Here is a 17430-nt window from a genome sequence, read left to right as displayed (position 1 = left end):
ATCGAAGAACTAGTACCTATTTCTTTTAGAAATGCAATAAGTGTTATTATTGTAGCAAGATACCTATTTTATATTATATATAGGTATATATAGATGGAGATTAGCACACTGTACTCGTATATAGTTATAAAATTACAAGACTTTTCATTGTGCACAGTCACAGTTCCACAGATTAATAGATACTACAGTTCTTTGTAAAGGACACTTAGTTTTTTAAATGAAACGGAACTTTTATTAAGTACCTCAGACCAATTACCTAGGGAAACGTCCCACTAGAAGTTACCCCTCAGTCAAAGATCGAGAATCTAATATATCTATAAAAACTGTTTCTATTGTTGTAATCGTTTTTGTCGTGTAAAGATCTCCATAAAATGCCAGTTTGTGTAGTGAAATGTCATACAAAGCGGTTAACAACTTGACGAAATTATTAATATAGATGTAAAAAAAAAAGAATTTACGAGTAAATTGTTGTGATATTGCATAATTTTAATAGCTTAGGTCGAGTTTTCTTTGCATGCTGAATATGTATTTTGCAATGCTATCGACATGCAAAATATTATGTAAATCATTTTAATCCATCTTATCGTTCAAGTGCTTGCATGAAGAGAGAATTATTATGTTTTTGTATCAGTGGATAGGTATCTATGACGAATGTAGCGTGTTAGAAATACCTACGTAGTATCAGTAACTATATAGTAGCTTACTGTATAGTTCGGCTAGTTTACTAAATAAATAAAAACAATTTGACTTCAATTTATGTCAGACTAGCGTACCCGGCCAAGCTTCGCTTTAACTTATGTGCGCTTCTTCCCTACTCTACACTACTCTACCCCTACCCTACCCTACCCTAACCCTAACATACCCTATCCTACCCCTACCCTACCCCTAGTATACTCCAACTCTACTCCATAAGCATCAGGTGAGATTGTAATCGAGGGTTAACTTGTGTAGAATAATAAAAAGAAAGTCTTACCTTCATAATCTTTAAGAAGGAAGGAAAATAGTATGATAGTGATAAGAATCAAGACTAGATGTTTCCGTATGTTGTGAGTAGTATGTTCGTACGTCAGAACTATAACAGCGGCGCTTTATTTATCGCCTTAATTGACGATAGATTGGTAGGCACTTGTGTAAATCAAACACCTTTGGTCAGAGAGCCTGTGGTACCCACATTTGTCATTTTACAAAAACTTGAAACTTGTCACTCCATACATCATATTCATAAATACATCAATCTGTACAAATATTATAAGTATCTTTGTTTGTTTGAACCTGCTAATTTCGGGAGTTACTGGTCCGATTTGAAAATATATTTCAGTGTTAGATAGGCTTATCGAGAAAGGCTATAAGCTATATTTTATCCCCGTATTCCTACGGGAACGGGAACCACGCGGGTGAAACCGCGCGGCGTCTGCTAGTACAATATGATCGTCAATACATATAAAATTAAAGTTTCTGTCTATGATTTCCAGTTAATTATAAGTTTTATAAGTTGTAGTCATTTATACGATACCAACACGTAGTCAAGTTTTTTTAAAATTCATGTCTGTCTGTCTGTCGGTTTGTCCGGGCTAATTGCTGAAGCGGTTGAACGGATTTTAATGACACATATGTTTTCTGTGCCGACACTCTTTTCTCCGAAAAATACATGGTTCCCGCGGGATTTGTGAAAAACTGAGTTTTGAGCCCGCGACGATAGTGATAAAATGTGGCATGTCTGGCCACTGTAGGCTCTCGATTTAATATCTATTTTAATCAAATGAAAATATATAATAATGCATTGTTTTTGTTTTATCAGTTATAATGAGATTACGTGTAGCTTTGTCTGCGTATTATTTCTGTATTCCACTTAAGAGTTTGAGTGCTTTTTAATGAGCTCCAACAAGCGAATTCACTAACTTTGTCGTATATATTAGTTGACATAGGTATATGAAACTGAGATTCTATGTAAGAAAATCTCATCCGGTGCCCACTGACGATCCTTCTTGAATGTCATAGAGTAGGTAGATGGCTTTTCTCAGTTGATGTGATGTTTATTCTAATAGTTTGTTAATAAAGACTAAATTAGTGAATAGGCCCGTTGCTTACTAATAAATTCTCCATAGCATAAATATAGCGCCTGTCTCTCATCACCATTGTCAGCCTACATTAACGGCCAGGCATCGCTATTTCGTGTTAGCCCAGTGGATATGACCTCTGCTTTCGAATCGGATGGCATAGGTTTCAATCCGGCCCGGTTCATGCACCCCAACTTTTCAGTTATCTGAATTTTAAGAAATTAAACGTCACGTGCCTCAAACGGTGAAGGAAAAACATCGTGAGGAAACCTGCAAACCTGAGAATTTTATCAAATCTCTATGTGTGTGAAGACTGCCAATGGTCAGCGAGGCCCAACCCCTCTCAATCTGAGAGGAGACGCGTGGTCAGCAGTGAGCTGAATACGGGTTGTTAATGATGATGATGATCTCTCTTTATAGTAAAGAGGATATGGAACTTAGATCCACTATATCAGTCCAACGCAGGACGGCGAGCTTAGGATGTTAATGTTAAACTCAAGGACCTGCAAGGGCAGGTTTGTCTTCTTATAGAAAAGAGTATTTGGAGCCCACCACGCTCCGACAATGAAGGCTGGCGGGCTCAGAGATAATAGATAAATCTAGAACTATCAGAAGTTAATTACATCGACATATGATTTCACAGTGGCTATGTTAGTTCTACGCCTCGCCTAAATAGAGGAGCAATGTTGCTGCAGATGAAATTTAGTATAAGAATATTACTAGGCTCAATGGTGCGATCGGTTGGTTGTCCGATTGAAGTGATATGCGTATATAGCGGGGAGGGGGCGGCGGGGGCTGTATAAATATATACGCTGTATATTTATTAATTATAAATATATATGCTAAAATCCGCTATCTTAGTACCTACCCATAACACAGGCTTACTTTGGAGCTAAGTAGGGATGTCTGTATTTTAGTAAGTATATTTATTCATTAAAAAAAAAAGAAAATACAGTCGGATACAGAAGGCAGTGATTCTTGAGACAGCGAGTATTGTGAGGAGGTTTCTCACTCTGGAGTCCTGACCGGTTGCTTAGGCACTCAAATAGTCCGCAAAGGGAGGACTGATTTTTTTAGTGTCAGTAGTAAGTATATATTACACCTATTGTTATCAGATTCATCAAAGTTTGGAAGATGGCTTGGAAGAAAAACGTCCCACCACCATGTTGCCTCGCTCGTTAATGCTTTTGCCTGCCTCGCCATGAATATTATAATGAATTAATCAATATTTTGTTCCAGGGTCCAAGTAACTGCAGTCAAACTTTAACAAGTTGTTATGGGGACAAGCTAGAAGGCTTTCACATAGAAAATAAAAAGAGGAAAGCGGTGCATGTTTGAAATACTGATCGCGCGATTAATTAATTGCTTGTTATAAATTTACTGTATCGGCATTTTCACGATAATTCTCGTCTGGTAAAGACATTAGTGGATATAATAATGATTTCAAACAAAGTTTGAATTATCAAAAGAACGAAAAAAGTTAAAGTAAAGTTACTCGAATTTCGTGCGTACGGAATCACTGATAATAAGAACAGAAAACGCTAAAAGCTAACGCTTTTGTCTACGGAATCCTAAAAATGTTATAGTTGGAGTGCAACAAATGTAATAGCAGTATCAATAAACCTAGATTATAAGTAACTCGTCTTATTAGTAGGGGAGCCCGCTAAAATAAATTTGGAGTTACTAAAGCGTCGTGGGGATTGATTAGATTTGGTAGGTTAAAAGCACAAACGGTTATAGTTGTATATACTTCTTCGATTTTAGCGGTGGGAAAAAATTACAGACTTTAAAGTCAATTCTCATAATTTCGCCTTACAGAAATCGTCACAAAATATTAGCGGTTATACTTTAAAATAATAAAAAAATAACCGCGCAGAAATATGAGGGTTTTATATTATAATTTTGAACTCTCCCATTTCTTTACGTTACGCTCAAATAGTTTTATTTTGGAAATTCACACCACTCAGCTATTAATTAACCTACTGAATCATGCCCATATCATCTACCCAACCTGACTTACTGGCTTAATTTCTAAAGTTAGTTATTTTTCGTTACCTAAAAAGTACCCACCAATAATATGGGCTAATACTTGGTAGAGGTACTCAACAACGTGCAAGGTATAGTCCTATATGTTTATCTGCCGCGCTCGAGTAACTGCAAAAATCCCCTCTTCGGCTCCTCTACTATTTGTAGAGAGTGTGTGTAGGGCATTATGGGCGGTGAAAAACGGCCGGTCCGTTCGGTGCGACGAGAGGCGAATAGTGAAAGCAGAAATGAGGAGACATACAGATATTATACGAGTGTAGGTAAATCCATTATGCAGGTACTTAACAAACGGGTCCGTTCTGATAAGAAACTCACCGTTCTTATAACTGATAGAGAATGCGAGTCTAGTTCTTGTAGTTTCACTCGTGTGTGCAATTAGTGTATTTTCATTTATGTTAATACTAGCTGTGCACCGCGGTGATACCGCGAAAATAAGTACAAGTATGTATGTATTTTTCGCTAGTAAAATATAATAGTAATATCACAAATCCCTTGAGAATCATGATTTTTTCCGGGATCAAAAGTAGCCTAAGATTTGTTAATCCAGGCTATAATCTACCTCCATTTAAGCTAATTCGGTTTAGTAATCGCGGTGTGAAAGAGTAACAAACATTCATACATATGCAATAATTGTTTAGTATGTGGAAAAGAGTTGTTTCCTGCTTCCGATTCCGGAGGGCGTGGGTTCGAATCCGGTCCGGGGCAAGCACCTCCAACTTTTCAGTTGTGTGCATTTTAAGATATTAGATATCACAAGTCTCAAACGGTGAAGGAAAACATCGTGAGGAACCATACCAAAGAATATTTTTAATTCTTTGCGTGTGTGAAGTCTGCCAATCCACATGGGGCCAGCGTGGTGGACTATTGGATAAACCTCTCTCATTTTGAGAGGAGACCCGAGCTCAGCAGTGAGCCGAATATGGGTTCCAAACGATATGGAAAATTAGAGGACATGCATCATTTATTAATGGAATGTGTACAATGTAGTGATTTGAGACAAGAAACTTTAGCTATATCAAAATTTTAATTTTCTTGATGTTGGGTTCATAAATAGCATTTTAGATAAACCGAATTTTGGTTTAGCTAAAATGCTATTTAAGTTATACATAAGTTGTATTAAAGCCCCAGACTGCCATGAATTTAACTACTCCACTAATCTTTAATATGCACGCACAACTATAATTCCCTATCAAGATATATCCAGAGATTTTTCACAGATGACATATGTAACGGGAGGAAGAATAACCCTTGAGATAAGATGACTGCCAATGACAATCGACAGTGGCGGATTTACAAACTTGCCGCCAGTAGGCTGTTAAATTTTTGCCTCCTACTGACCTCGGAAATTCATCCATATTTTATATACATATAGAGGGATGAGAGTATTCAGGTTACAACAGTTTAGTACAGCTGATGATAAAGTGTCTCGCTAATTTTAGTATTTTTCTAGAATATTAATTAAATTTTCAATACTCAGTTTTTCTATGTATCTATATTTATAGGTGGTTTTCTTAATTTCTGTTAGACATGAAGTTTCTGTTAAAAATGGTTAGGGCCAAATTTGCCGCCCCAGGCTCCAGCCTATTCAGCCTACTGGTAAAACCGGTACTGGCAATCGATTTAAATTCCTTAAGGTTGTCCTTAACCCATATTGCTTGCTCCAAACATAATTTTAAATACAGGCGTCCCAAAACGTCCTTTACGATCCAGACGATGACATGACATGACAATGCTTCCCGGGCAACACAATCACAAGCTACACAGCGTCTTCACCGGCGAAGACGAGGTCCTCGATGTCTAACGTCACCCGGACGTGGGTTTTCTAACTCACGATCTTGGGGGCGTCCGAACTGATTCACTCAGGTCACGGTTACCCCCTCCTGAATGGCCCTCTAAGCCGAGGACCGAATCTCATAGGAGACGCCCTTAGGGAGTCGTTTCGTCCTCTATCTTTATTTCAGCCTTCGGGTCTCATCAGGCGATGCTTCTGCGCTCGCCAAAACCCCCCGCTGTCGCCATAGTGGTCCTAAATGGAGCCATCAGCACTTACACAACACGAAAAAAAAAACTCAAGAGTTGAGCCTTGAGGATACTATACATTTGAATAACATGTACTATGTGTTAGTATAGGAAGTTCACTTTGCTTCTGTTATTACACCTTGGTAGAGTTTAAGCAGCTAATTAATTACTAAAGATAAAGTTACTTAAGTTAAAAATAATGCTCTAAACAATGAATTTTATTGCAGCACATAGTGTAGATGCGGTAGGTACGGTACATAGGCCTCCCATGTTTGTTTTAAATATACAATAGGAAGTGTAAAATTATTGGTACAATAACAAAACTAAATAATAAAAAAATTAATTTATACAATAAGAAGTTAAAATTACAATAAGTCTTTGAAATGAATACATTGAACTCTAAATAAACGGGAATAGACAGTTTTTTTTAAATAAAAAAAAAGAAACTGTTTATTTTTACCAAGTTCCAGGCTTGAAATAGTTTGACGGCATTGGGATACCGCTGCCATTTTAGTTTATGTTTCATTATTGATTATTAGCCGTGACAGCCCAGTGGATATGACCTCTGCCTCCGATTCCGGAGGGTGTGGGCTCGAATCCGGCCCGGCGCATGTACCTCCAACTTTTCAGTTGTGTGCATTTTAAGAAATTAAATATCACGTGTCTCAAACGGTGAAGGAAAAAGATCGAGAGGAAACCTGCATACCTGACAATTTTCATATTTCTCAGCGTGTGCGAAGTCTGCCAATCCGCATTGGGCCAGACTATTGGCCTAACCTCTCTCACTCTGAGAGGAGACTCGAGCACAGCAGTGAGCCGAGGGTTGATAATGTTGTTGTTGTTGTTCATTGTTGAGCTGAGTCCAAAGTCATCAGTCAGTCAGGATGCGAGGTTAAGACTGTAGGAAACAGTACTTAAGCAGAATCAGACCAGAGTAATTTAAACAATATTGTACAATGAAGTCGCTAAGTGCCAATGCGCGTGATTTAGCAGGTATAGTCTTCTGTTTATAAAGACATCTGCTATTAATTTTATCCCTTTTGCCAAAGGTCTTCGTGGCAACTATCTTTTCACGGATTGAGACAGTTTAAGAGTGTTCAGCGATTGCTCATCTTCAAATACCCAATCGGATTTAGATTTTACATCTTCATCAGGCTAGTCACCTTGTCTGGTTGGTCAAATAATCTTCAAAGTAGAAATGCAGGCAGTGTTTTTGCCACCTTTGCACGTGGGCATGGTTTGTGTAGCTATACCTAAGCTTTAGTTTTATAATATTACTAGCGGACGCCCGCGACTTCGTCCGCGTCTACCCCTACCCTGCCCCTACCTTACCTTACCCTACCCCTACCCTACCCCTATCATACCCCTACCCTACCCTTACCCTACCCTACCCCTACCCTACGTTGTAATTTTTCCTGAATTTTCTTTGCTATAAACCTCACGGAGCCCGAGACCTTTTCAACAAATGCAAAATCATGGAATGGATGGTCGTGCGTTATATATTATATATTCTGGAGTTATAGCGTCAGGAAGAAAAACCCGACTTTTATTTTATTGTTATTTTTTTTTTTTATAAAAAGTATCCTATGTCCTTCTCCTGGCTTAAAACTTTTCTTTGCCAATTTTCAGCTAAATCGGTTCAGCCGTTCTTGAGTTATATAAGTGGAATAACTAACACGACTTTCTTTTATATATATATATATATATATATATATATATATATATATATAGATTTTATATTGAGAAAGGTCACAATGGTAACTAAAGCTAACTTATCCTAATAACCAAACAAATAATGCCCATGTAGAATGGTGGCAAGAAAACTGGCCGTATTTCCGCGTTGGACGGCCAGGTTGATCTTTTGCGCACAAAATGGGCCAGCCTTTCATTAACTTTTTCATTTCAGTGTCTTATTGTATTCCTTCTCAATTAAAGTTAATTATAATTGTATTTTTGTATTCTTATTGCCAGAAGTTAATTATATCTAAATTAAATACCAGATCTCAATGCAGTTACTGAAACTTCTCTGCGCACAATAAATTGATACCGTATATTAGTGGCAATCTGCAATACGTACTCACCCGAGCAAGCGGCTTGTAGGTACAAGCACGAGTAAGGTGGCAGCGTAGGCCGGCGAGGCGGCGAGCCCTCGTTATCAGTCGCACAAGAGCCTAATCACTTTCATTGCAACCCCGCGAAGCAGGTCGCTGGCTATCACGCACGCGGCGGCGGGCCGGCGCGACACGGCACGCAGTCCGTCCCGCGCAGTGGGTGCGCGCAGGCGTGCGCCGACACCGCGCACCTTCGCCGTGACACCCGCGCCGTGAAGACACCCGGCCGCAGCCGGGAATGGAGGCCTGCTGCGCGATCACACCTGCCGAGGACCTCGTGGGTGACCAGGTACGACCACCAGCCGAACAGGAGTGCACTCCCAAAAATACAAGCCCAACAAAAGTGTGCCCGTGTTTTCTATAGTGACTAGTTCGTTTGGTGCGTTTTGTATTTTGCGTATAAAATTGTTAATTCCAAACACGTGAAACCGAATAGTGCCAAGAATATTAGTGCTAAGTTTATCACTGCTGTCCCGTTTAAATTGCTCGCCAATAAACATAGCTATTTCAAAAATTACACTGACTTAAAAGCACAATAAGGCGTATAAATCAAAATACGTTTAATTAAAGAAAACTTTTGTAACAAATTTTAAATACTCGCAAAAAATATTCAACAGTTTGCATAATTAATATTGTATATCGGAAGTGCAACGTAATTGCTTTGTAGTGTTCAAAGCCCAACGCTGAAAGTGATTTTCCGGCGGCGTTAGTTTTTTTCGCAGTAACTGATAAGAAGTAAGGCACGTTATAGTAACAACAGGCACGTTATAATTATGGTTAATACCAATATTTTTAGAAAATAATATAACCAAATAAGAAAATGATGGATTATATAAATCGGTAAACGATTTACAGGTGAATGTTGTATAATTTCCGCACTTAGCGGTTGCACATTATTTTCAGAAAAATAATAATGTAAGTTTTTATTAAATGTAGTTCTATAATTTAAAATTTATAAATTAAGGTTTTTAAATAAAAGTTTTTACAAGTTATCAATATATAAACATACACTAAAATAATTTTTTCCCGGTTTTCTCGCGAGTAATCTAATTGGGTTATAAAATTTTAACATAAAAGATAAAAAACTTTTGCTTGTTACGATTTAAGCTTTAGTATCAATGACTATACAAACTAATTATAAATTGAATGAAATACATTATTAAATTATTGAAAAAGATTACCCCGAGAACTATGTTCATAGAAAAGACATCAACGCCTGCCGTCGTTAAACAAACTAAAAGAGAAAGGGCGTTTCTGCCTTTGGTGCTGCATAATTTTACAATCGACACTAAGTATATAAATAATATGACAAACATTGACGATTACAACCTTATCAGTTACAAACAATTTTATTAATTACACACATAAATACATTTGTGGACTTAATATACTTAAAATGAAGTTTTTTGAATAGAAAGTTCACCGTAGTATAGCCAAGAGGTGATATTTCCTTTTCGATAATAATTACTAAATTGTTACAAGATAACTTAAATCTTCTTATTGCTTTATTATATAATTATTAACATTTCAAACATTAATAACTATTTATTACTGAAGAATAAACTATTATAAATTTTAACGGTTATAAGTCACGAAACGCTGAAAATTATAATAACAAATTGAATATTTATTAAAAATATATATATTTATAATTGATTTCAAACTTATAACATTTTCATTTATCTGAAATCTCTAATACAACATTATTTATTACTGCAATCACGATGTTTCACTACAACACGTCTGTAACTTTTTCTTTTATTCAGTCCAAAAATATTTGCAGTTTTCAAAACAATTTAAATATACAACAAACAAACAATAAATCTATTTCTGTATAACATACCCTACAACTAGACATGACTATTTCTAGCCCATTTTTGCTAATAACATGTAAGGAAGGTATAATGTACATAATTTTATAGAAAAATTAGAAAAATCTGACTTCACTAAAACATACTCAATCACAAAAAGTACTTGCTGGTATATATATCATCTACCTAAATACGAAAAACAAACTAATTTATACTTATAATATTTGTAATATTAATAAAAATATTTTTTCTGTGGGTTTTTAGTGACCGAATTTTTAAAATATCTTTTAGTATAATAATTTAATTTTTTAAGTTTATCTCTAATTATAATAATTCTTGAGTTATAAATGTAGTAACTTACCCAACATTGTTCTACTCATACCTACAAATATACATATATGTAGAAGTAGAATACCAATCGAGAGACGTATGCCCAAAATTCTCGTTTTGGGAATATAAATAATAAAACTACAGTTAGACGCGGCTCAAGATAATCGTTTGTTTTCTACAATATACATCCGAGGCTTTCCTATTCTTCAAATTAGCATATTGGCTGAGAGATTCCGAATGTATTACATGTCAGATAACCGGTGATGTGCTATGACTATGAGGTAGTGTCAAGTGTATTCGAATAAGTTTATGACATTTTTGATTGTTATCGTTGAAATTTCAAACATTTTCATCGGATTGATTAACGGACGTCCCACGGTTTTACCTACATATTTCCCGTTTCTGTAGAAATATTTGGTTAACATATAGCTTATTACTAGCTAATAATTTGGCGTTTACTTTTAATATCGGTTAAGCGGCTTAGCTGTAAAAGCGTAACAAACAAATGAACTAATTTTCCAATTATAATTCTAAATATTAATAATAATACTCGTATTACCCAATGAGTTAGAAATATAAAAGATCTATGTGTTTATGATGCAATTATTATTTGGTTTACAGGCTTTGTATACACTATTTGAATTTCTTTTTCTGCAATATTGCTGCATATTGAATGAATATCATAAATTGTGTTAGCATTTTTATTTCGTTGACAATTAGTATAAATACAAAATTATAAATTATTAAATGAAAATAATATAAACTTTTATGGGCATATTTTCATTATTATTTACTTGAAAAGTTAGCTTTAGAACTACGTATTTTCTTACAAAATAAATGAGAAATTATTTCTAAACTCTGTAATAATTTAGTTCAAAGTTATAGCAATGTTAATTTTTATTTTATCACATTGTGTTTTTTATAAATATGTATATGTATAGCATGATTACATAAAAAATTGATCGAAAAAGATAAGAGATTGTTGTTAGCTATGGACCTATTTCACGCAACAATATAATCTAGTAAGGCGTACAACATTTCTAAAGTTGAAACTCAAGTCGATGGAATTTCTATTCTGAAATATTTGACCTTTTATATTGGATATAATAATGTTATCTTGTAGTTACTTTTATTGTACATTTGCAAAACTTAATCTACGAACAATAATTATTACATACTTTAAAAGGACAAAGAGCTTAATATTTAGCAATCATCAAATTTTTAATAAGCAAATTTATTTTAATGGATACTGTTGTATGTATCATGTTAGAATAATCTCAACTCTCTTTTAAAATAATCTCAAATTATAACTTTTTACAAACGCTCAACAATCCGTTTCTTACGAATAAAGAATGTTTCAAAAACTTTATCCCACGCAAAAATTCGATTTTGAAAATTGCGTATATAACAAGTTTTATATTGCATATCCATACGCATAAAAATATTCTTTTTAGATTTTTACTTAGATCTTAGCATCTTGACATGGTAGGTAGAAAAACGAAGCTTCCTCCGTTTGTACTATCAAATCTTAAAAACTACGCAACAGATTTTAATGTTGTTTTCAGCAATAGATAGAGTGATTCAAGGGTTGTACGTATAGTTTAACATTGTTTTCCACGCGTATGTAAGTCGCGGGCTAGTTGCTAGTATTCACTATATTTTAACGAACTACTGCAGAGCTCAGACCTCCTCAGATAAGTGCGAGCTTAAAGCTTAGATCCATGATGTTGCTGCTCTAAATCACTAGTTTACATGTTTCATCCCGACACCGAATTTAAGGTGATCACTGGGTAGTAATGAACAAAAAAGCGAAAAATAACATCGTGTGTGCTGCCTTCTAATCGCTTTCAAGGCGGTGCCAACACAGTGATGCATTAACTCAGACAGTTCTTACCCATGGTTCTTTCAGAAACGGCTATAATTAATACGCCACTGTCTTGGCACCGCCTTCAATGTGATCAGAAGGTGGCTCATACGATGTTATTCTTCGCTTTTTAGTTTGTTTTTGTGATTTAAAAGTCCGTTGATATTTTTTGTTAAAAATATTATAAGTTTACGTTTTTAAATATAAGTTTGCCGTCGACTGCAAACTAACCTGATGTTAAGTAACGACGCATTCTAAGATAGGAGTGAGCTTAAGAAAAGATACAACTTTATTGTACTTTACTGACGGTTGCAACACGGCACCATACCGGAAGTATGTTGTCAGACGATGTCAACCTGACCAGACCTAAGCCAAATTAGAAAATTTAAAATCTTAAATTGACCCGAACTGGGAATCAAACCCTGGTCCTTCTGAAAACCAAATATGATGAAAAACGTCCTTCGCTGGTGAAACAATTTATATATAATCGGTTCAGTGTTTTAGCCGTGAAAGCGTAACAAACTCACTTGCGCTATTATATTGTTAAGATACTTTGAGTTCTGTCTCTCTTCAAAGTCGCATTCTTCATTGCTTAATGTGGTGTCCGCACTGCAGTCCCTTCGATGCGTTGTTTACAATTCCCATCCACGCAGTCTGTTCCTCAGCTTTTCACTTGGCTGCTGTTACAGGGAGCACAGTGACTTAACTTGGTCAGACCAACGGGTATATGATCGGCTGCGTGGTCGTTTCCCCTCAATTTTGCCCACCACTATTAGTTTATCCAGGTTAACGGAAAGGCGACGGGCTTTGTGACAGGGGCGTAGCTACCACCGTATCAGCCGTATCAATGATTACAGGGGCCCCTTACGTGTGAAAGAAAAAATTTGTAGAATGTAGGTAATCTACAATCTCTTTTTTCCCTGGTTAAACGTGCGCCCAAAATTTGGAAACATCCAACGTAGGTTAAGTTACTAACATACGAGTATTTCTCATAAGAAAGCATTTTTGTTTCTTTTTCGAGATATCTTTACCCTTCATTTGGGCCCCCAACTAATTATGATCCAGGGCCCCTCCAGGGCACGCTACGCCACTGCTATGTGACCAAAGTAACTCAAATCCCTCTGGTAACATACAGTTGAAAGTCTAGTAAAAATGCGAAGCTGTTGAGTAATGTAATACATCAAATTTCAGATAGTCCCGGGAGGCGGTCGCTGGGGTACTCCACACGCCGTCAGCCTCCTCGACTCCTGGTTTCAGATGCAGGTTAGTAGCTGCAAATGCTTGTCTTTATTCTTTACAAGTTAGTTCTTGACTACAAGCTCATCTGATGTTAAATGATGATGCATTCTAAAATGGACGCTGGCTTACCTGTACTACTAGCCACGGTCGAAGCATCCCACCAGCCAGACCTGGACCAATTAAGAGAACCTCAATCGGCCCAACCGGGGATCGAACCCAGGATCTCCGTCTTGTGAATCCACCACGCAAACCACTGCATCACGGAGGCCGTCAAAAAAAGTGTTTATATTTATTTATATGTTTCAAAGTTTAAACTAAAACACAAAAAACCAATACACTAACAGGGCTAGTTACCACCCTACCGACAAAGATGTACCGCCAAGTGATTTAGCGTTCCGGTACGATATCGTGTAGAAACCAAAAGGAGTGTGGATTTCATTCGCCTCCTAACAAGTTAGCCCGCTTCCATCTTAGATTGAATCGTCACTTACCATCAGGTGAGATTGTAGTCAAGGTCTAACATGTAGAAAAAAAAGGAAAAAAATTAAAGATGTCACTAAAATCATACACTGTAAAATGATAATAAGAATTAGCTTATTTTTAAAGCCTTTCTATGGCGTGTACGTAAAAGAGTTGAGCTCATAAATCCATAAGCTTTAAAAATATTCAATACCCGACGTGGTTTAGACGTACAGAATGAAAATATCTTCATACATGAGCTTTGAGCCACGTGTATTGGAAAATTTGAGTCTTGTCACAGAGGTATAAAGACCAAAAGTCATGTAAAGCAATGTTTGTTCTTATTTGTATGCTGCAGGCAATAATGACATTGTCACGTATAAGTGACATGCCTACATTCTTAATATGTGGTGCGAGTATATTCACATCTGATATAACGTAAATACTTAATAACCTGTTTTAATATATATTGTTTAAAGTTTGGCTACTTAAAAAATCGTTGATAAGTTTTTAAATGGAAGTTAGGAGTGAAAATACGCAGCTTTTAAAAGGAACTACACTAAACTTTGATAAACTCGTACACACAGTACACACTCACATATAGAGGGCCTAGTGGCAGTTTGATACTGTTACTATTGCGTTAACGTAAACGCGAATTTCTAAGGAATTGAAACAGCGCCATCTCGTGGCACTACTGCATGCTGTTTCAATTCCATATAAATTCGCGTTTATGTCAACGCGATAGTAACAGTATGAAAATATTGAAAATTTCCACTAGGCACACAGTTTCTTCCTAGAGACTTAACGTCAGGGTCCGATAAAAATCGATTTCCGGAAAAACGGGGTGGAATAAATACTTCGCTACTTACTTAGTACTTATTAAAAGAAAGTTTAAAATGTACGGTGTTTTTTTTTACAAAAAGCAGGTATTCAATCACATTTTTCTTTCTTACCATTAAAACAATGGTCACGTTTAATAAAACTTAGAATCAGAATCATTTATTTGCAAGAAACATTACATTTAGTTGTACAAAGATGTTCTTATGTATTAGATAACAATGTTTCACCAACTAATACGAATATTTGTATACCTATTAGTTGGTGAAATATTGTTTAATTAATATCGATTCTCGCAGACGAAGGCACAGCCAGGGGCGTAGCTACCGCCGTATCAGCTGTATCAATTATACGGGGCCCCCGGACTACAGGGGGCCCTTACGTATGTGTGCAGGTAATACACAATCTAAGTAAGATTGTTTATCAGGTGCTTCCCGGAAAAAAATATAAAAACTGTAGTTTTCACTTCTACACACACACTACTAATTAGTCTGGTCTTATAGCAAAAAGCTTCGACCAACACCTTAAGAAGCTTTCACTTAACTGTTGGATCAAGAGTCGGATACACAAGGCAGTGTTTCTTGAGACGGCATATATTGTGATGAGGTTCCTCACTCTGGAGCCCTGACCACCGGTAGCTTGGGCACTCAAACTTCCCGGAGCGGGAAGGTTGATTTTTGTTTTTTACTTTATTTTTATATCAACTTTGTTAAAAAATAAAAAAATGACTAATAAATAAATGAAGGATAATAAAAAAGTAATAAAACCCGTTTTTTGTGAGAATTCTTTTCCTTTCATTTGGGCCCCCCAACTAATTTTGATACAGGGCCCCTCCAAGGCGCGCTACGCCACTGGTCACAGCCGACCGCTAGTTATACTAAACGTTTGTTTGTTGGAACAATTTACACGGTACATAACGTGCGCGGTGACCAATGTCAAAGTGCATGCACCGTGACGTGCATGGGAATTGATATTGATGGGGTAAGATGTATTTACAAAATTATATCATTATTGGGAAGTCAATTTCGATAAACGTTTCTTATAAAGCTGAATATGTTTAAGTTCACGGACCACTTTTGAAGAAAATGCATCTGAGGTCAATGCCTAACAATGTTTCTTTTGACACACACTTTTTCTTGAAGCGTATCATCGTATATTCGCACTTAATCGGAAGGTCCTAAATGGAGAAATACAAAAATGATATAAAATATCTTTATTTACAAAAATGATTACAAATTTTAACCCATACTTATATTTTAGGGTCAAAAAGTACCCTATGTTTTGCTCCAAGGTATCCATATACCAAAATTCATCTTAATCGGTTCAGCCGTTAAGCTATACAAAGGTAACAGACAGAAAAATAGACTGACAGTCAGACAGACTTACTTTTGCTTTTAGAATATTAGTACAGATATATGAGGATTAAATGTTTTTTTTTTATATTCAATGAAAAGGTATACGAGTATCTCTTGACTACAATCTCGTCTGATGTTAAATGATAATGAAGTCTAAGAAAAGGTGTCATACTTAAATTTCTTACTCCCTGATAATATAGCTTTTCATTGGTGTAAGACTTTTTCAAACCGGTCCAGTAGTATTTGAGTATTCGTTACACACAAAATACAAATCTTTATAAATATATGAGGATTAAATGTTTTTTTTTTATATTCAATGAAAAGGTATACGAGTATCTCTTGACTACAATCTCAACTGATGATAAGTGATAAAGAAGTCTAAGAAAAGGTGTCTTACTTATGTCTTACTGCCTGATAATATAATATTAATTAATATAATATATATAAATATATGAGGTTTAAATGTTTTTTAGTTTATTAGTGTATATAAATAAGTGCGAATACAATGCAATATACTCATATGGTAAATTACAGATATACTTTGTTTTTGCAATCAAACAAAAACTGCACTAAACCGCCTGTTAGAAACGATTGATTTCCAGTACGTGTAAATTCCGATGGACTGTTTGATAAAGCAAGAAGACCTTGTACGTAATGCGTTAGTGAATGCTTTCTGTTATCAACACACACGCAAGGGGTGCGTACACGCATGAGCGAATGCTCGATCAAGCATTTTTTATAAATCCGTTTCCCACTTTATAATTATGTACAATTATTGCCGATTAGTATTATTTATTTAGTTACTAATATGTAGTTATCAGTTATCTACAAGTAAATTTATTGTTTATTACGTTTAATTAATTGTGTTACCGCTTTATGAAATGAATTTGAATGTAGAGTTTTGTTTTTTATATTGGCACAAAGTTTAATTTTCTCATTAACACTTTACATATTTCCAATGTAACCACATTGGAAATCTCTAAAGTGAAGTCTGTATGGAGAATTCTGCGTTTTATTTGTTTATTCTTACTCAATTTTTTTCCATTTCTTTTTTGTTTGGTTGGAGAGAATACTAATAATATTTTACTAAAATAATAAGATATTATCGAAAAAACATAGTTTCCTTATTAAAGTAAATATAATGCCATCCCAGTATGTGTAAGTTCTTTATTTTGTGTAAATTAGTTGAAATATGATCGTAATTTAAAAAAATAGTCGGATGTAGATATCATCAGAAACGCTGCGTAATTCCTTATCACAAAGCAATGCTTGTTTTAAATCCTCTTTTATAGGTCTTTAAAA

At 35.6% G+C, this 17430-nt stretch overlaps 1 protein-coding gene across 2 annotated transcripts in view; it reads left to right on the top strand.

Moving 5' to 3' along the window:
* Positions 1-8310: 8310 nt before the first annotated feature.
* Positions 8311-17430, top strand: part of LOC112053215 (dendritic arbor reduction protein 1) — a 93349-nt gene continuing 84229 nt past the window's right edge. The window contains exons 1-2 of one of the 2 annotated variants that reach the window (XM_052890497.1): positions 8311-8522; positions 13430-13501. In XM_052890497.1, coding sequence (XP_052746457.1) covers positions 8472-8522; positions 13430-13501 — 123 coding nt within the window. In that variant the 5' untranslated portion in view covers positions 8311-8471. The remainder of the gene's footprint in view (positions 8523-13429; positions 13502-17430) is intronic. The other variant, XM_024092601.2, reaches the window with a different exon arrangement.

The sequence above is a fragment of the Bicyclus anynana genome, chromosome Z (assembly GCF_947172395.1).
Source record: "Bicyclus anynana chromosome Z, ilBicAnyn1.1, whole genome shotgun sequence".
Lineage (NCBI taxonomy): Eukaryota > Metazoa > Arthropoda > Insecta > Lepidoptera > Nymphalidae > Bicyclus > Bicyclus anynana.
This window is presented reverse-complemented; position numbering and strand designations above follow the sequence as displayed.